The sequence below is a fragment of the Rana temporaria genome, chromosome 5, assembly GCF_905171775.1.
Source record: "Rana temporaria chromosome 5, aRanTem1.1, whole genome shotgun sequence".
NCBI lineage: Eukaryota > Metazoa > Chordata > Amphibia > Anura > Ranidae > Rana > Rana temporaria.
Window position 1 is genome coordinate 44,435,165 of NC_053493.1, and position 20,782 is coordinate 44,455,946.

Sequence of the window (20,782 nt, forward strand, 5' to 3'; positions counted from 1 at the left end):
TGACAATTGATGGCACAGTGACTGTGTTTGATGGCATGCCACAGTGACTACGCTTGATGGCATGGCATAGTGGCTGCGTTTGATGGCATGGCACAGTGACTGCGTTTGATGGCATGGCACAGTGGTGCGAATTGATGGCATAGTGACTGCATTTGATGGCATGGCACAGTGGTGACAATTGATGGCACAGTGGTGACAATTGATGGCACAGTGGCTGCGTTTGATGGCATGGCACAGTGGTGACAATTGATGGCACAGTGGCTGCGTTTGATGGCACAGTGAGGCTGCAATTTTTATTTTTTTCCGTTTGCGCCCCCCCAAAAATGTTGAGCACCAGCCGCCACTGCTTGAATACTTCCTTGATGGAAGCAAATTTAAAAGTACTCATGAGGTATCGGATAAATGTTGGAGGTGCCAGGGAAGTAAAGGGACGATGCTGCATATATTCTGGGATTGTCCCATGCTAAGGAGTTTCTGGCGAGAGATTAAAAGGGTCCTCCAGATTTGTTCAGAATATGAGATACCCGATGACCCAGAATTTTATCTTTTACATATGAACCAAATATCAGAGAAAGCACATAGGGAAACAAGCATATGCCACCTCCTAGATGCCGCAAAGGCTTGTATAATGAAGAAGTGGAAGTCACCATTCGCACCAACCATAGAGATGTGGATATGTAAAGTAAAGGAAAATAGCAAACTGGAAGAATTAGTATGGATAGCACAACACCACCAGGAAAGGTATTTAAGAACGTGGACTTCCTGGAAGTCCTTCTTGGACTCCAGGGTAGAGGTTTAAAGAGGTTAAGGGGGGAAGTTTTTATAAGACGCCTAGAGATCTGAAGGGGGTGCGAATAGGTATACACGAAGAATAACAGAGAGAGGGGTGAGGGAACTTCTGTTTTTTTTTTCCTTTTCGTCTTGGCAAGGTTTTGACTACTCATGATGTCCCTGGGATAATAGGGGGGAAGAAGATAGAGGTTTAAAAGGGACGCATGTTTGATCTTGACTATAAGGTAATAGGAGATGTACAATATTACGCCAATTGTATGTTGAGTGGTATTATTTGTATTATTTATTATTATTTATTATGTATTGCTATTTTGTTTCACAATAAAAAAAGAAGTTATAAATTCATAAAAGTACTCATGAGCTGGTACATGACTCCTACCAGACTTGCGACCATCTACCCATCATCAGATCCTAGTTGCTTTAGAGGCTGCCAACTCCTGGGTTCGATGGTGCATGTCTGGTGGGAATATCCCAAAATTAGACCAGTCTGGAAGAGGATATTTAAACTCATCTCTATAGTCGCTAAATGCTTGGTCCCCAGGTCCGCATCTGTTGCTCTCCCTAATGCCCGGATTCCTTGTATATCTAAGCCCAATCAGAAGCTGATCCGCTTCATGCTCCTCGGGGCAAAAATCACCATTGCTAGGGCTTCGAAACAGCCCAGGGTTTCCATTGAAGTGGTAAAACGCAAGATCTCTTGGATTATGGCGCAGGAAAAGTTGGCCAGTATCTTATCAAACACGAACTCAAAGTTTGAAGCTGTGTGGGAACCATGGGCGGCCCACTGTGGTATATCTCTGGCGACTGGGGTTCACCTTGTGACTCCTGCATCCTCAAACTCTAGTTAGGCACATGCTCCATTTCCTTTCTTTCTCTCTTTTCCCCATCTCTTTTTCTCTTTCCTGATTCTCATTATCTCAAAATAGTTGTATGACTTAAGGGTAATGTTCTATCTCCTTATTTTTTATGAAGTCAATTGGGCAACACTATAGACCTGATTGAATCTGTGATTATGAGCTAGGGGCACACGGTAGTTTGATTTGAATTCACTAATTTCCTCACTAGTAATCTTATAGGAGGGGGCCTGGCCGGGGCACAGAATGATCCCATTAGGGGTGCCCGGGTGTAACAGGCGGTCCGCGCGCCTGTTACTTCCTGCTTGCGTTCCGGCCTGGAACGCATTACGGCGTCCACGCGATGATGTCATCGCAGGGCGCCTTGTGCGTTCCACCTTGCAACGCGGAATTGCGCCGGCGAACGGCGCTTCTTTCAAACTAAGTGCGATGTACTACAGCTAGTTATTGGCCTATAAAGGCACTCAGCTTAGACACAAGCCTCGTTCTATTATTGTCAGCCATAGCTCGGCCACGCTACTGAGAAAGGTGTCATCGCTCGCCGGAAGATCGCTCCAGCCTCAACAAATCCTTTAGTGCCATCTGCAGTTATTGCAACTGGGAGCAATTGCTGGGGACAACCTTTAACCTTTAGAGACTTCCTTGCTGAACATCCTTTACCACAGAATCCCCATTGCCAATACTGAAGCCTGCAAAACGGATAAGTAGATATTGAATTACTTGTAGTGCTATAGCAAGATCTACTACTAATGTGCCAGCTAAACAATTGCTATTGTTTATCATGTCTTCTGACTATCAACGTATTTAGGATATACTGTTATGCTAAAGGACTGTCTCCTAAGGAATATCTAAAAGGGACATCTATACTCAAATACCCTGAGCTTTGTTCACCTCTCATGAGTAACTATTAGTTGCCACTACAACTTGTGTATTACTACATGTACTCTCACAGTACCTGAGCTATACTGCCTCTCATAAGTAACTATTAGTTGCCACTACAACTTGTTTATTACTACATTTACTCTCAAAGTACCTGAGCTATACTGTCTCTCATAAGTAACTATTAGTTGTCACTACAAATTGTGTATTACTACATGTACTCTCAAAGTACCTGAGCTATACTGTCTCTCATAAGTAACTATTAATTGCCACTACAACTTGTGTATTACTACATGTACTCTCAAAGTACCTGAGCTATACTGCCTCTCATATGTAACTATTAGTTGCCACTACCACATGTACTCTCAAAGTAATTATGCTATATTGTCTTTCGTACACAACTATTAGTTGTTACCACAACTCATATTTACTACGTGCTTGACAGAAGTATAAATAGCTTATAGGCCTTGTCCTACTTAACTGAACATGTTCGCTCTAACTTTTCCATGCTAGGGGTTGATGCTATTTCATAGCATCTCCCTTAGTGGCTTAATACACCCCTATATGCTTAAAGTGATATGATGTAGAGAACCCTCAAACTACTGTTTGTGAGGAGTGACGCCTGGGGTCCCTTACTGATAATCACTTGCATATTGAGGTGTATTGAAATATTGATCTTGAACTATAATTTTAAACGCTAAGCTCTGGTCGCATGTTGTAATGTGTCCATGCTTAGTAGCTCAACGTCTTTCTTTATGTGACACAGAGATGATGTATAGATCCCCCAAATGTCGTTAAAAAGTACTACAACATTTTGTTTACTCTTAACATTTAATTCTGCAATAAATGTAACTTTCCAAATGAAAACCACCTTTTGTTAAAAATTTGTTTTTAGAAAGAAATTTCATCTTGCGCCTTTGAATTTTCTTGTCATTGTGTTTGAAAATAAATGTCGATTTGACCACACTAATGATTATAAAATCAAACAGGCATTCCTAAAATAAAAAGTTTCAGCCCTGGTTCACACTGGGTACGATTTGGAACGATTTGAGATGCGATTTGACATGTCAAATCGCATCTCAAATCGGCGGCAATTGTCGGCAATGGCACTGTCCTAATCAGTGCGACGCCACATCTACGATTTCAAAAAGTAGTTCCTGTACTACTTTTTGCGATTTCGGGCCGCGATTTACATTAAATTGCGGCCGAAATCGCGGCAAAATCGCAGCCGTGAAATCGCGGTAAAATCGTGCATTTTACCGCGATTTTGAATTCGCAGCAGTGTGAACCTAGGCTCAAACAAATTTCTACTAGTGTATAGCTAGCTTTCCTCTATCCAGTAAGTCTGCTGTTTTTCAACAGAACTTGCTCCGCCTCTAACAGGACTCGCTCTCCTGCAAAAGCATCAGTTAGAGCAGTGGGCATCAACCCTGTCCTCAGGGCCCACTATCTTGCAAACCTGGCCTGTTAGTGGGCCCTGAGGACAGGGTTGATGACCACTGAGTTAGAGTGTTGAGACAAACCATTTACTACTGACAAGGGTGCTTAGAATGGTCAGCTTTTATTTATTTATGTAAAACCTTTGTCCCAAAAAGAAAAAAAAAACTGTTGCTGTAACTGCGTATAAAGTGCTATCTGGAGTTTGGCTTCAAGTGTGTCTAAATCTTCTAGTAAATCTAACACTCCCCTCCCCCACACTGGCAATGCTGCTGTCCAAATGTGCCCGTTGTGCTCCTTCATCCAGAGTGTGGGCACATTTTCACTGTCAAGTTGTACAGAGCACTTGAAGCACAAGTTCTAGTTGACACTTTTCCAATTTGTAGCAAATGTGCATGTCAAGTCTCCAGCAAGAGCAAAGTTGTAGTGGGGAGTCTACAGCAAGAGCTCTGTAAGTCTACAGCATGAAAACTCAGACACAGTGACCCCTGTGGCGGGATGACTAATCCACAACATAACAGAACCAGAACTTGCAGATTTGCAGAATGTGGACTTGCTGCTATTGTGCAACAAACTTGTGAAGCCTGGCAAGTCTAACAATAGCTTAGCAAGTCCATTTCAAACTTGCAGCACAATTGCTTGCTATCTGTGTCCTACAGCAAGCCTAAATTCAGCTTTTATGCCCTTATATCTGCTGGAATAAAAGAAACAATGCACGTGCTGGGCTGTGCTTTAAATAGGTTGTAAACCCTCAAGGTTTTTCACCTTAATGCATTCTATGCAGCCCCCCAGAGCCCCTCTTTTACTTACCTGAACCCAGTCTTTCCAGCGACGGGGACGAGCCCAGCAGCTCCAGCCATTGTCTCATTTCCTCACTGGATAGATTAATAGCAGCAGGGGCCATTGGCTCCCGCTGCTGTCAATCAAATCCAGTGACGTGGGAGACGGGGGGCGGGCTGACTCCTGCTGTCTGTGTCAATGGACACAGCAGCAGGACTCAGGAGCAAGCCCTACATGTGTGCCCCCATGAAAACAGCTCTCTGTGGGGGCACTTAAAAAGAGGAGGAGCCAGGAGTGCCGTTGAGGGACCCCAGAAGAGGAGGATTGGGGCCGCTCTGTGCAAAACCAACTGCATAGAGGAGGTAAGTATAAAATTTTTGTTATTTAAAAAAAATAAAATGTAACACAAACCTTTACAACCCCTTTAAATTATAAAAAGATGTACACGTTTTGTAAACACTGTCATGTTACATAGCATAGTTGAAAATTTACTTCAAGAAAACATGAAAATAAAAGCCATTAAGATAAGTCGTTGGCTTTTTTTATCTTTGAAGGATTATCAGATCTCTCTGCCTGGCACAAGCAGTCAAAGAAGAAGGCTACAGACTTGCAACAATTGATAGTGTGGGAGTAATAGCACTGAGCGAACAGCCATAAAATTTCAGCAGTTAACCATTACCCAGAGATACACCCGCTCCTTGCAGTGACGCTACGTCATCCACATTGTACGTAGGGACACCTCTCCAGTGCCACCAATGTCTTTGTCTCTGTGACCACATTAATGAGCAGATAGCATTTTTTTATTTTTATTTTTTATTTCATCTTTTATAGACAAATGATTAGAGCCTTTTATTTATTTTACTCATTGGTCACTTTTCATATTTTAAAAACAAGCTATGGAAATGGATTTCAATGCAAAGACGGAACTCGGCTGCCAATGTATACTGTATGCGATTTCACAGAGCAGTGCAAAGATGGAAGTGATGAAAGTTCATGTGAGTAGAAAACAAATGATGTATTGAATTCAGCCTGGAATTAATAGTGTATGATAAATAGTACTAATAGGTTAAAAAAAATTGTGCAACAAGTTTAATTTCTCAGCCATTGGAAACTATGTTTTAGACCACCGGAGTCCGTTTATTGGGTTTATATCCACTTAAGGACCAAACCTCTTTTCAGATATGGGCCCGGATTCTCAGAGACTTATGACGGCGTATCTGTAGATACGCCGTCGTAAGTCCAAATTTGCGCCGTCGTATATTAAAGCGTATTCTGGAAACCAGATACGCTTAAATTCGGCCAAGATACGAGCGGCGTAAGTCTCCTACGCCGTCGTATCTTGGGTGCATATTTACGCTGGCCGCTAGGTGGCGCTTCCGTTGATTTCCGCGTTGAATATGTAAATGAGCAAGATACGCCGATTCACGAACGTACGTACGTACGCCCGTCGCAATTAGTTACGCTGTTTACGTAAGACATACGCCGGCGTAAAGATAAAGCTGCTCTCTAGGTGGCGCAGCCCATGCAAGGTATGGACGTTGGAACAAGCGTATCTTTTTACGTCGTTTACGTAAGTCGTACGTGAATGGGGCTGTGCGTAGGTTACGTTCACGTCACAGGCATTGAGCAGGCGTATCTTAGGGCGTAAATTCTACGTGATACTGAGCATGCGCGCATGCGCCGTTCGTTCGGCCATGCATCTACATGGGGTCACGCTTAATTTAAATACAACACGCCCACGACCTGCCTACTTTGAAATACGCGCGCTTACGCCGGCCCATTTACGCTACGTCGCCGTAACTTAGGACGCAAGTGCTTTGTGAATACTGCACTTGCCTCTCTAAGTTGCGGCGGCGTAGCGTAAATAAGATACGCTACGCCCGCACAAAGTTACGCCGCCCTACGTGAATCTGGGCCATGTTGTTTACAAGTTAAAAACATTTTTTTTGCTAGAAAATTACTTAGAACCCTCAAACATTATAATCTTTTTTCCTAACACCCTAGAGAATAAAATGGCGGTCGTTACAATACATGTGACACCATATTTGCGCATCGGTTATGCAAGCACACTTTTTTGGAAAAAATACACTTTTTTGAATTAAAAAATAAGACAACAGTAAAGTTAGCTCAATGTTTTTTTTTATATTGTGAAAGATATTGTTACCCAACATGTCACGCTTCAAAATTGCACCCGCTCATGGAATGGCGACAAACTTTTACCCTTTAAAGTCTCCATAGGCGATGTTTAAATAATGTGTGGTTTGAACACCATTTTCATATGCGGGTGCTGCACGCGTATGCGTTCGCTTCTGCACGTGAGCTCGTCAGTAAGGAGTATGTTTAAAAATGTTTAATTTTTTTTCTTATTTATTTTAACTTTTATTTAAATTTTTTACACTGTTCTTTTAAAAAAAAAATATACATCACTTGTAATAGAAAAAAGCATGACAGCACTTCTTAAATATGAGATATGGGGTCAAAAAGACCTCAGATCTCATATTTACACTAAAATGCAATAAAAACAAAACAAAAAAGTCACTTCCGCCCTGCTATGGTATGGAGATGAGTGGGGGCCATCTTCCCCTCACTCATATCCATACCAAGCAGAAGAGAGGACACAATCGCACAGTAAGCGACGGAGGGCATGGGAGATCACCAATAATGGTGATCTTGCAGTGAATCCGCCACAGAGACCACCATTATCATAAACCAGACTGCCCGCTGAAGCGATGGATACCTGGGTTATGGCAGCTAGCTGCTGCTATAACAGAGATATCCATCTTGAAAGTGCCAATGTATATATACAGTGGGCAGTCCAGAAGTGGATATACATGTCAGTAGCACTAAAGGCCATTTTAAAGTTATAGCGTCAACAAAATAGGGGATAGATTTATGGCAATTTCATTATAATTTTTTTTTTTTACTACTAATGGCAGCGAACTGCGATTTTTATCGGAACTGTGACATTATGGCGGATACATCGGACACTTTTGATACTATTTTGGGACCAATGTCATTTATACAGCGATCAGAGCTACAAATAGCCACTGATTACTGTATAAATGACAATAGCAGGGAAGGGGTAAAACACCAGGGGGTGATCAAGGGGTCCTAGGGAGTGATTCTAACTGCAGGGGGGGTGGTCTCACTAGAACATTACAGAGATTACTACTCCTGATGACATGGAGCAGTAGATGCCTGTCATGCTGCTAGGCAGAACAGGGAAATGCCTTGTTTACATAGGCATCTCCCTGTTATGCCGCACTGTGTCGCGATCGCAGGCCGCTGGCGAACATCAAGTTTGCGGGAGCTGCGGGCATGCTCTCGCGCCGCACGTGCGCAGATAGGCGGCAAATTTAAAGGGACATACAGGTACGCCCATTTTCCTGCACCTGACATTCTGTTGAGTTAAATATGTGCGCGGCAGTTGGCAAGTGGTTCAAACACAGGTTGTGCAAATATTGTGCAACATTAAAGCTTGCAACCACCATCTTTTTATTCTACAGGCACTCTGCTATCAGAAAATGTATAAAATTGGAAATGAAACCTGCAAATTGTGTTACAGTTTATACAGGAGCCACTAAGAGCACCACTGATAAGCAGAGTTGGACCCTGCTGTCAGGCAGATAGCTGAGCCCTGGTATGTGTTTAGGACAACCCATAAACAACAGATCTGCAATTTCAGCAGAGAATTCTTTTACTACTGCTGCAATGTTATCAGAAAAATAGTATCAACCTTGTGCAAGAGATGAATCTTTACAGATATTACATTCTTAGGGGATCTCTAAACCCAAGCATGTCTGGAATATTTGGTATTTTTATATGCTATGTCGCAGTTACAATACTTTCAAGTAATTTTCAGTGGGTTCAAAATTCAATATATTCCCCTATAATTTTTGAGGCACTGACTGGCAGGATAATGGATGGTGTGTCACCTAGGTTTCTAACCTACACATACTGAGGAGCCCAGGCTTTATGACTACCGTATTTTCCGGCGTATAAGAAGACCTTTTGGGCTTAAAAACTTGCCTCAAAACCCGTGGGTCGTCTTTTACGCCGGTACCATCTCGGGGATCCATTATTCAATAGCCGCGCCTCCTCCTTGTGCTGTTCCGTGATAGGCGGAGCACTTGGTTTCCCAGCAGAGCCTCTGTTCTGTGTTCTGCCTATCACGATTGTCTTCTCATCCTCGACTTCGGACGAAAGGACCTCCGTGATAGGCGGAACACAGGCGCCTATCACGGAACAGCGCGAGGAGGAGTTGCAGCCTTTGAATAATGGACACCCGCAGTACAGGAATAAGGTATGGCACAGTGAGGCACGTTGACGGCACAGTGAGGCATGGGATGGAACAGTGAGGCATGGGATGGAACAGTGAGGCATGGGATGACACAGTGAGACATGTTGATGGCACAGTGAGGCATGTTGATGGCACAGTGAGGAATGGAATGGCACAGTAAGGCATGTTGATGGCACAGTAAGGCATGTTGATGGCACAGTGAGGCATGTTGATGGCACAGTGAGGCATGTTGATGGCACAGTGAGGCATGTTGATGGCACAGCGAGGCATGTTGATGGCACAGTGAGGCATGTAATGGCACAGTGAGGCATGTTGATGGCACAGTGAGGCATGTTGATGGCACAGTGAGGCATGTAATGGCACAGTGAGGCATGTAATGGCACAGTGAGGCATGTAATGGGCACAGTGAGATTTGAAAAAAAGCTGAATAAAGCCTGTTCCTGTCAGCGAATTTTCCTGTCAGCAGTTGTTCCAGCTATCCCTCAGCTTCCAGACAGAATAGTAGGTAATATAGAGAAAATCAACTTTTTTCTAATAAGTTATTTTCTGAGTCCAGAAGCCCAGGAGCCTTTGTAGAGCTTTAGGTGGGATATAGCCTCCAGCCCTATACTGACTGATGCTTAGGGCTCTCTTTCTCACTCTTTCTGCTGAGTGAGTGAGCCTGCTGCTGTGTGAAAAAGAAGAGTGCTTGAAGAACACCAAAAAATACACGTGCCGTCTGTTTGATTTGGAGAAACCATTAAGGGGCACCCTGTTAGTCAAGAACCCACATTTAGTTAGTGGTTGGAGCCAGCAGATTTTTTTTTATGCTGTGGACTTTCTGTGCAAATCCCTCCTGCTCCTTACAATAAAAATATATAGGGCCAGATCCACAAAGAGCCGCCGTAACTTAAATATTCTGATTTAAGTTACACTGCCGCAAAATTTCTACCTAAGTGCCCGATCCACAAAGCACTTACCTAGAAATTTTCGGCTGTGTAACTTAAATCCGTCCGGCGCATGGCGTTCCTATTTTCATGGGGCGCGTCCCATTTAAATTAGGCGCGCTCCCGCGCCGGACGTACTGCGCATGCTCACGACGTCATTTTCCCGACGTGCATAGCACGATTTTACGTTACGCAGAGTTTTGTGAATCGCGCCGGGTAAAAAAAAGTTGCGTCGGGAAAAAAAAAAGATACGGCGGGAAAAAAAAAAATAACAGCGTCGCGGGTAAGAAGGGTCTACTTTTACAAGGTGTAAACAGTTTACACTTTGTAAAAGCAGCCCTAGTTTTACACATGCAACTTAATACTTACGGAGAAAAAACGAAGCGTAAAAGCTTCGTGGATCTCCGTAAGTGCTAATTTGCATACCCGAATCGGCATTTCGACTCGAAATGCCCCCAGCGGCGGATGCGGTACTGCATCCTAAGATCCGGCAGTCTAAGTCCCTTACACATGTCGGATCTTCTGCCTATCTCTTGGAAACTGATTCTGTGGTTCAGTTCCAAAGATAGAAACAGGGATACGACGGCGTATCAGTAGATACGCCGGCGTATCCCTTTTGAGGATCTGGCCCATATACTGTATGTACAGTACTGTGCAAAAGTTTTAGGTAGGTGTGAAAAATGCTGTAAATTAGAAATACTTTTAGAAATAGAAGCAGTTAATAGTTTATTTTTGATCATTTAACAAAATGGAAAGTAAATGAATAGAAAAGAAATCCAAATGAAATCAATACTTGGTGTGACCATTCTTTGCCTTCAAAACATCATCAATTCTTCTAGGTTTACACAGTTTTTGAAGGAACTCGGCCGGTGGTTGTTCCAAAAATCTTGGAGAACTAACCACAGATCTTCTGTGAATTTAAGCTGCCTCAAATCCATCTGTCTCTTTATGTAATCCCAGATAGATTCAATGATGTTGAGATCAGGGCTCTGTGGTGGCCAAAACATCAATTCCAGGACTCCCTGTTCTTCTTTACACTGAAGATATTTCTTTATGACATTGAGAGTATGTTTAGAGCTGCAGAATACATTTTGGGCCGATCACACGACTCGCTGATGGCATGATGGATAAGTATCTGCCTGTATTTCTCAGCATTGAGGACACCATTGGTCCTGATCTCAAAATCGATTTGCAGACATGCAGCCCCAAAACTTGCAAGGAACCTCCGCCATGCTTCACTGTTGGCTGCAGACACTCAGTACTGCACTGCTCTCCAGCCAGTGGCCAAAAGAGGTGCTCTGATAGAACAAGGGCAATAGAGAGAGCATGCAGTTTAGCCCAGAGCCATATAAGTCAAGATAAGTCAAGAACTTACTGAAAAGTTTCAGTGAGGCACAGAAGAGCCATTCTTGGTGATAAAGGAACTAGCAAACAATTTGTGCAGTCTGCTCTTAGACAGGACTTTCACTTTTTAAAATTGAAAAAATGCCTGACTGATTTTGTGTAATAAATGCATGATCCTCTGCCTGACTGAATAAGAAAGTTTCTAGAGCTTAAAGATTAAGTATACTATTAAATTACTTTTCTTTGCAGAATATTTTTTTATAACTTCAAACCATAACGACTTGATTTAAATAATATAGCTATGAATAATGAAAACATAAAAGGTTACAAAAAGTTTGGCAAAGTCATATTTGAATAGGTCATATAGAAAATAATGCTTGCATTAAAATTTCACTAGATTAGAGTACAAATGAATTGTTTCCCAGTAATGACTTAGGCCCAGATGAAAAATGGACCTCGTTGTGATACATTGCCCATCGGAAAGTCAATGATTTTGGACATTGGGCTCTTTCTTTGCCTAGTATCTGTTTTCATGATGAGAAATTATTGAAACAGGTATCACAGTTCAAGCTCTTCTTCTAAAGAACCTCATTATGATAAAGACACCTTAATACACTTAATACATGACATGTGAAGAGGACTTATGGTTCCCATTGTGATCTGTTAGCCTTGGGATGCCAAATTTATTAGGTCAATTTCCCGTAAAATAATAGGACTGATACTGTTCAAAAACTCTTTGTAAATTAGGTGTTGGAGAAATTGAACTTTGATGTACTGTAGATGGATAAGGGCACTCTTAAAATAATTTAGTTTAAATGAAAGAACAATGAGCACTTCAGAGGTTGTTTCAGACATAAGTGTCTTTTCTGATTGGTTTCAATATAAAGTACACTTGAAGAGGACCTAAACTGTGTAAAGTGTGCCCAAAAAAAGTAGACAGATACCAAAGCCCAAGTAAACAGTCCAGATTTCTGACTTTTTATGACTTTTTTTCAACGGTGTCTCTATGTGGAGGCAGCTATCTTGTTAGAAGAAGGACTTTGCTTCCACCTTGACAAATCGTATTCTTAAAGCCAAATCCAACCTGTTCACAGTTTGTGGAAACAGAAAACAGAAAATTCCGCGCTATCAATAGTAAGCAGCTCACACTACCAATGGACAATGGTGGAATACAAAACAAACATAAAAAGTGTAGCGCATAAAATTAATAGATCACCCAATGAAAGGATGAATAAACAGCGCATCAAACAAATGGTGAAAAAATGATGATGACAATATATCAACCAAAAAAGTGATGTATATGTATAGACACTGGATGGTGTATATATAAAATCTAAATAAATATACAGTGGGGACCGAAAGTTTGGGCACCCCAGGTAAAAAATTGTATTAATGTGCATAACGAAGCCAAGGAAAGATGGAAAAATCTCCAAAAGGCATCAAATTACAGATTAGACATTCTTATAATATGGCGAAAAAAAGGCTAGATTTTATTTCCATCATTTACACTTTCAAAATTACAGAAAACAAAAAAATGGCGTCTGCAAAAGTTTGGGCACCCTGCAGAATTTATAGCATGCACTGCCCCCTTTGCAAAGCTGAAACCTGCCAGTGTCATGGATTGTTATCAATCATTGTCTGGGAAGACTAGGTGATGTCAATCTCAAAGGTTTTAAATGCCCAGACTCATCTGACCTTGCCCCAACAATCAGCACCATGGGTTCTTCTAAGCAGTTGTCTAGAAAACTGAAAGTGAAAATAGTTGATGCTCACAAAGCTGAAGAAGGCTGTAAGAAGATAGCAAAGCGTTTTCAGATGTCAATATCCTCTGTTCGGAATGTAATTAAGAAATGGCAGTCATCAGGAACAGTGGAGGTTAAATCAAGATCTGGAAGACCAAGAAAAATATCAGACAGAACAGCTCGCAGGATTGTAAGAAAAGCAATTCAAAACCCACGTTTGACTGCACGATCCCTCCAGAAAGATCTGGCAGACACTGGAGTTGTGGTACACTATTCCACTATAAAGAGATACTTGTACAAATATGGTCTTCATGGAAGAGTCATCAGAAGAAAACCTCTTCTACATCCTCACCACAAAAATCAGCGTTTGAACATTGCAAATGAACATATAGACAAGCCTGATGCATTTTGGAAACAAGTTCTGTGGACCGATGAGGTTAGAATAGAACTTTTTGGCCGGAATGAGCAAAGGTACGTTTGGAGAAGAAAGGGCACAGCATTTAATGAAAAGAACCTCTGTCCAACTGTTAAGCACGGGGGTGGATCAATCATGCTTTGGGGTTGTATTGCAGCCAGTGGCACAGGGAACATTTCACGAGTAGAAGGAAAAATGGATTCAATAAAATTTCAGCAAATTTTGGATGGTAACTTGATGCCATCTGTGAAAAAGCTGAAGTTAAAGAGAGGATGGCTTCTACAAATTGATAATGATCCTAAACACACCTCAAAATCCACGGGGGATTACATCAAGAGGCGTAAACTGAAGGTTTTGCCATGGCCTTCACAATCTCCTGACCTCAACATAATTGAAAATCTATGGATAGACCTTAAAAGAGCAGTGCGTGACAGACAGCCCAGAAATCTCAAAGAACTGGAAGACTTTTGTAAGAAAGAATGGGCAAAGATACCTCAAACAAGAATTGAAAGACTCTTGGCTTGCTACAAAAAGCATTTACAAGCTGTGATACTTGTCAAAGGGGGCAGTACAAGATATTAACTCTGCAGGGTGCCCAAACTTTTGCAGACGCCATTTTTTTTTGTTTTCTGTCATTTTGAAAGTGTAAATGATGTAAATAAAATCTAACTTTTTTTGACATATTATGAGAATATCTAATCTGTAATTTGATGCCTTTTGGAGATTTTTCCATCTTTCCTTGGCTTCGTTATGCACATTAATACAACATTTTACCTGGGGTGCCCAGACTTTCGATCCCCACTGTATATGAAAAAAAAAGTCCAATGTAATGAAAATTGGTGATAATAGTCCCAATGCCTCAGAATGAAGTGCATTAAAGAAATCCACCAACGATCATTGAAAGGAAGGCTTACCAGAGATACTGTACCCTAATGAACATATGCCCAGAGGGTCAGTAAAGCAGGGTATAAACCACTCTCAGGCTTGGATCATCGGCTGCAATTCTCACGGAGACGTCTCACATGTCAATCAGAGAGAAAACCCAGGGATCGAATCAGGAAAAAGGTCGCTTCCAGGGGAACCCAATGTGGGCCAAAATTTAAACCAATATGTAGAGATGTAGGAGAAGAAGAGAAAGGCACATAGCGTAATACTGAAAGGTGCCAATGTTTAATGTAGGTAAAAACACTTAAATTATAAAAGGTGATCAGCGTTTTCAAATGTACAAAGTGGCAGCGGTGGAATCTCCCGAAGCGTTTCGCATCAAATAGTGCATCGTCTGATCACCTTTTATATTACACAGCTTCCTGTTGTGTGTAATGCAGTGTATGACATTAGATCCCCACCCCGGCAGCTAGAGCTCAGAAAAACTGTGTTAAATGTGTGTTTTAGGAAGGCTGCAGAAAAACAAGTACAACTTATGTAGGTGGATTTTTTTCAACTCTGTGTATCATCTGAGGCTAGTCACTTCACTGGGAATAAATAAGGGGTTACAACATCTTTAATTCTGCCTTATTGCTATTGTTTTAGACTGTTCTTCTGTACAGAGCTTACCGTTTGACATTTTATATTTCAACAGGCACAAATTATGAAAGATGTGATTTTGAGACTGATTTATGTGGCATGCCAAATAACGGGTGGACTAGAAACAGTGGACTAGCAAACACAAGACCATGGTCTGACCACAAAAACAGTAGCACAGGTAAGGCTTTAACCAGTGTTCATGATTGTGACATCTGTACAACCGACAATTCAGGATTGATTATTAGCTTTGTCACAAATTAGAGTAAATCTGTCTAAGAGGGACCCAGTATAATTTCTAATGTTATTATCATTATATAGTCATGTTTAATTTTTTGTGCCTTTTAGCATCTTAACACAAGGCTGCCCTGCAAGCGTCTCCTCCGTGGGTTGGGTCCCTGACTTGATCACCACCTGAAGTTTCCTGATTCTCCACCATGCCCGTTTGGTGAGAATATGGTACTTTCTTCAGTTACTCACTGTGGTCCCTGGTAAAGGTGGTTGGTCCCTTTGTGGTGACAGCTTCCCTTCTACCTCCGACCACTCACAGAATCTCCAGCCGACAGAACCGTCACTTTCGGTTGGATGCAGTCCCAACCCTGTACTGCCCTCTTACTTCTGGATAGGCCCTCACACAGCCTGGCAGCCAGATGCCCTCCGAGATAGGCCCAATCTCTGGCATAGCAGCCCGGGGTGTACGGCACATGTCCACCCAGACAGCCATCCAGGTGGCACAGAACACAGATCACCTGACCTCACCCGAATTTATAGGTTCTCCCAGCAGGCCAAGAGATCCAAGAAAATCACTGCCCATTGGCTGAGATACCCCATATACACATAGCCTGATCTCGGGTTGCCCTTCTTATATCTAGTACCACTAAGCTCCCAGCCACCTAGTGGTAGAAGAGAAAAGTGCAACAAGGCCAAACTTAGGGAGAAATCAATAGATCTCTATCAACCGACCAAGATGACTACTCTTGGCAAGTAAATTTGTCAGGAGCTCCCTGACTAACCCCAGGGTGCTACATGTGATATTAAACGTGTATATATAGTTGCCGCTCTTCACTGACATCCAAAGAATTAATAACAACTAATAGTGCAGCGCAACCAAAAACCGTAAATATATCTAAAATACTGAAATATATACTGATGATATATAATTAAAAATCCATATGAAACTAAATAATATACAATAAACAATAATGGTAATATAGTTATATAGCCATACAATTCTACATAAACCCCATAATATTGTGATTGAAATCATAATATGAATAAATAATAAATGCAAAATAAAAGTCCACTATTTGTATCCACCACACTGAAACAGGCATGCTTCAATCAAATTTCATGTGCCAAAGTAAAAAATAAATCAAATAAAGACTCTCATAGTGTAGTATATAAAACCGTTTGGCTGTTTATCCATCCATCCATCCAGGAGGAAATTACTGTATCACGTGACAAAACGCACCAGGGGCGGAGTCCTGTGACATCATCATGCCCAAAAGTAGGCAAGTGGCCATTTTAGCTATTCTGGTCTATGGATGTCCAAGCTTAAAGGGGTTGTAAAGGAACATTTTTTTCCCTAAATAGCTTCCTTTACCTTAGTGCAGTCCTCCTTCACTTACCTCATCCTTCGATTTTGCTTTTAAATGTCCTTATTTCTTCTGAGAAATCCTCACTTCCTGTTCTTCTGTCTGTAACTCCACACAGTAATGCAAGGCTTTCTTCCTGGTGTGGAGAAAGCCTCTTGAGGGGGTGAGCAGGAGTGTCAGGGTGCCCACTAACACACAGCTTCTTTTCTCTATCTGCAAAGTAGAGAGTGTCCTGACTTGCCTGCTCGCCCCCTCCCCCCTTAAGAGGCTTTCTCCACACCAGGGAGAAAGCCTTGCATTACTGTGGTGAGTTACAGACAGAAGAACAGGAAGTGAGGATTTCTCAGAAGAAATAAGGACATTTAAAAGCAAAATGGAAGGATGAGGTAAGTGAAGGAGGACTGCACTAAGGTAAAGGGAGCTATTTAGGGAAAAAAATTATACCTTTAAAACCCCTTTAAGAGGGAAATTATCCATGCTATTGAAATAGGCATCTGTTTTCAGTGCATTGGACTGGAAAGTGCACTCCTCTTGTGAGTACATATTTATTTTATTAATAAAACAGCCAAATGGTTTTATATACTACACTATGAGAGTCTTGTTTTGATTTATGTTTGGCTGAGTTGAAAAGCAATGACAATAAGGCCTCGTACACACGACCGAGAAACTCGACGGGCGAAACACATCGTTTTGCTCGTCGAGTTCCTTGTGAAGCGGTCGTGAAACTCGACAAGCCAATTTTCTCCATTCCCGTCAAGGAAATAGAGAACATGCTTTATTTTTGTCTCGTCAAGTTTCTCGACAGTTTCCTCGACGAAAATGTACACACGACCGGTTTCCTCTGCAAAAAAAAATCTCCCAGCAAGTTTCTTGCTATTTTTTGCAGAGAAACTCGGTCGTGTGTACGAGGCCTAAGAAGTACTGAAGTAATCTGATCCTGTAACCTGTGAAGTATCTTTTGGAGTACTCCTGCAGTCTTTACACCAGAGATCTGGGAAGGCTTTGTCTGACCTTACCTTTATGGGGGTCTTTATACAGGTGTTTGAATATCATCAAAAGTTTAATTCAATTCAATTCAAAAAGTGAAACTCATATATTATATAGATTCATTACACACAGAGTGATATATTTCAAGCATTTCTTTCTTTTAATTTGGATGATTATGGCTTACAGCTAGTGAAAACCCCAAATTCAGTATCTCAATAAACTAGAATATTATATAAGACCAATAAAAAAAGGATTTTTAATACAGAAATGTTGGCTTATTGAAAAGTATGCCCATGTACAGTATTGTATGCACGCAATACCTGGTCGGGGCTCCTTTTGCATGAATTACTGCATCAATGTGGCACGGCATGGAGGCGATCAGCCTGTGGTACTGCTGAGGTATTATGGAAGCCCAGGTTGCTTTTATAGCGACCTTCAGTTCATCTGCATTGTTGGGTCTGGTGTCTTTCATCTTCCTCTTGACAATACCCCACAGATTCTCTATGGGGTTTAAGTCAGGCGAGTTTGCTGACCAATCAAGCACAGTGATACCATCGTCATTAAACCAGGTATTGGTACTTTTCGTAGTGTGGGCAGGTGCCAAGTCCTGCTGAAAAATGAAATCAGCATCTCCATAAAGCTGGTCAGCAGAGGGAAGCGCTGGCTTTGGACTTGATAAAACACAGTGAACCAACACCAGCAGATGACGTGGCTTTCCAAATCATCACTGGCTGTTGAAACTTCACACTGGACCTTGGATTATGTCCCACTCTTCTTCCAGACTCTTTTCATCCAAAAAGAGGACTTTGGACCACTGAGCAACAGTCCAGTCCTTTTTCTCCTTAGCCCAGGTAAGACACTTCTCATGTTGTCTCTGGTTCAGGAGTGGCTTGACACAAGGAATGAAGCAGTTGTAGCCCATGTCCTGTATACGTCTGTGTGTGGTGGCTCTTGAAGGACTGACACCAGCCTTAGTCCACTCCTTGTGAATCTCCCCAAATTATTGGATGGTCTTTGCTTCACAATACTCTCAAGGCTGCAGTAATCCTTAGGCCTTGTACACACGAGAGGATATCCGCTGAAAACGGTCCGCCGGACCGTTTCCAGCGGATAAATCCTCTGGCGGATTTTGATCTGATGGCTGTACACACCATCAGAACAAAATCCCCGCGGAATACATCCGCGGTGACGTGGCCGCGCCGTCGCCGCGACGATGACGCGGCGACGTGCGCGACCCTGGTAGGTAAATACTTCCACGCATGCGTCGAATCATTACGACTCATGCGAGGGATGGGATCGGACGGACTTATCCGGTGAGTCTGTACAGACGACCGGATAAGTCCGCTGGACAGGTTTCAAGCGGATAGATTTCTTAGCATGCTAAGAAATTTGTATCCGCTTGAAAACCGTCGGCTGGACAAATGTCCGCCTGAAAATGTCCGCTAGGCCGTACACACGACCGGATCTATCTGCTGGAATTGATCCGCGGATCAATCCCAGCGGATAGATCCGGTCGTGTGTCCGGGGCCGTATTGTTTGTGCACCTTTTTCTACCACACTTTTGCCTTCGACTCAACCGACCATTAATATGCTTGGATACAGCACTCTGTGAACAGCCAGCTTCTTTAGCATTGACCTTTTTAAAAGAAGAAAAGAAAAAGAAGACCACAGTTTGCCCTGCGGTAAGAAAACCAGAAGTCGCAAGATGAAGGAACGCTCCTGAGGAATAATCCTCATTGCGAAGTTAAGCATCCCTAACAAGTACTGTAGCTGTTTTTCGTGCAAACTTGCAAAAGGGCGAAGGCATGAATGACTGATCTTATCCAGGTTAACTTGTCAGGCAGAATGCTGGCCTGCATGGAACGAGTGTTTAACCTGATGCCTAAAAAGGTGATAGACTGAGCCGGACCTTCAACTTTGTGTTACGTGATGGGTACGTTCAGGTTGCCAAATACTTCCCTTAATTTATCCAAATCTGTGGGGGACTCATCTGTCCGTTCGAAGAAACAGAAAGTCGTCTAGTTAGTGGATGACTTTCTGGCATTGCGCTCTGTAGGACAAGATCCAGGTGAGAGATTGTGCAAATGTGTTGAAAAGCCATGGACTGCTCTTAGAGCTGAAAGTTATGTAGCGTCCTGCTCCTGTTGAACAGGTGCTGCTGTAAATTTAGAGGGGGTCTGAGTTGTTATTTGACTCAGACCAATGTGATTTTGGGCAATTTAACCTCTGTTCCAGCCATGGCTGTGCTGGGAATAACCACCTTTGTTCGCCTGGGGGTGTTATTACCATCCCAGGCCAAGGGTGGTAGCAGCAGAGTCAGGGTGTATTGGATGTTCCCATTAGCAGCGAATCAGGGGAGTGGTCGTCCCTCTGTGCATGCTGGGGAGGGGTCGGTCTGTCGTTCCACGTGCCTCGTAGCTCGCCTGGCCTGGGGTTTGCGTGTTCCTGAATCCTGGCTCTGGGACCACGTTGGTCCAGGGTTGCGGCTTCGCTTAGTAGGCCCAGTAGTCAGACTGAGTCTGCACTTTCAAGGTGATCCTGTGCTGTCTGTCCTGCGGGAGGAAGCCACTTGATGAAGGAAGCCATGAGAGGACCTATCCTGGAGAGGATCATGCAAGAGGCTGATATCTTGGGAGAAGCCCAGGAAACTTAATCGAAGTTAGGTGCTTCAAAAACATGCCCCGTCGCCAGGGATGGACTGGCCATTGGGACCACAGGGAGTTTCCCGGTGGGCCGATGGCTCAGTGGGTCGGCTTCAGTGACAGCGGACTGCTGCCCCCCTCCGCTCCTTTGTCTCTCCCTCCCCGCAGCGCTCACCTGGGGGTAACAAAGAAGCAGGGGGAGGACCAGAGGAGCAGGGGGGGACAGAGGAGCATGGGGGAGGGGACAGACAGCTGACTCAACAGCTATGGCCTGGGAGTTTCTCACTTCTGCCTAATCTTGTACCATAAGGGGGGCACCGAACTGATTCGGGTGAAATAATGTCTAGCTTCCCCACTGGTACTGCCTATAAGAGTACCAGTACCAGCCGTTCTACTCTAATAAAGTAGAACGGCTAGTGGCTAGTGAAGGGGGAGAGGGGGCTTGGGTGGCTGGGGGGGAGCGGGAGTTGTCCAGCCGCCATGGGAGAGACCTGTCAAAGTGGACCAGTCTGGATGAAGTCCAGGGCCAAATTTCTGTCCCAGTCCATCCCTGCCTCTCGCTGTAATT

At 42.9% G+C, this 20,782-nt stretch overlaps 1 protein-coding gene across 1 annotated transcript in view; it reads left to right on the forward strand.

Annotated features, from left to right (window-relative positions):
* The first annotated feature begins 5,455 nt into the window (after positions 1-5,455).
* MALRD1 (MAM and LDL receptor class A domain containing 1) overlaps positions 5,456-20,782 on the forward strand; it is a 529,217-nt gene continuing 513,890 nt past the window's right edge. Inside the window, exons 1-2 of the mRNA XM_040352491.1 lie at positions 5,456-5,737; positions 15,049-15,171. Of these exons, the coding sequence (XP_040208425.1) occupies positions 5,578-5,737; positions 15,049-15,171 (283 nt within the window). The 5' untranslated portion in view covers positions 5,456-5,577. The remainder of the gene's footprint in view (positions 5,738-15,048; positions 15,172-20,782) is intronic.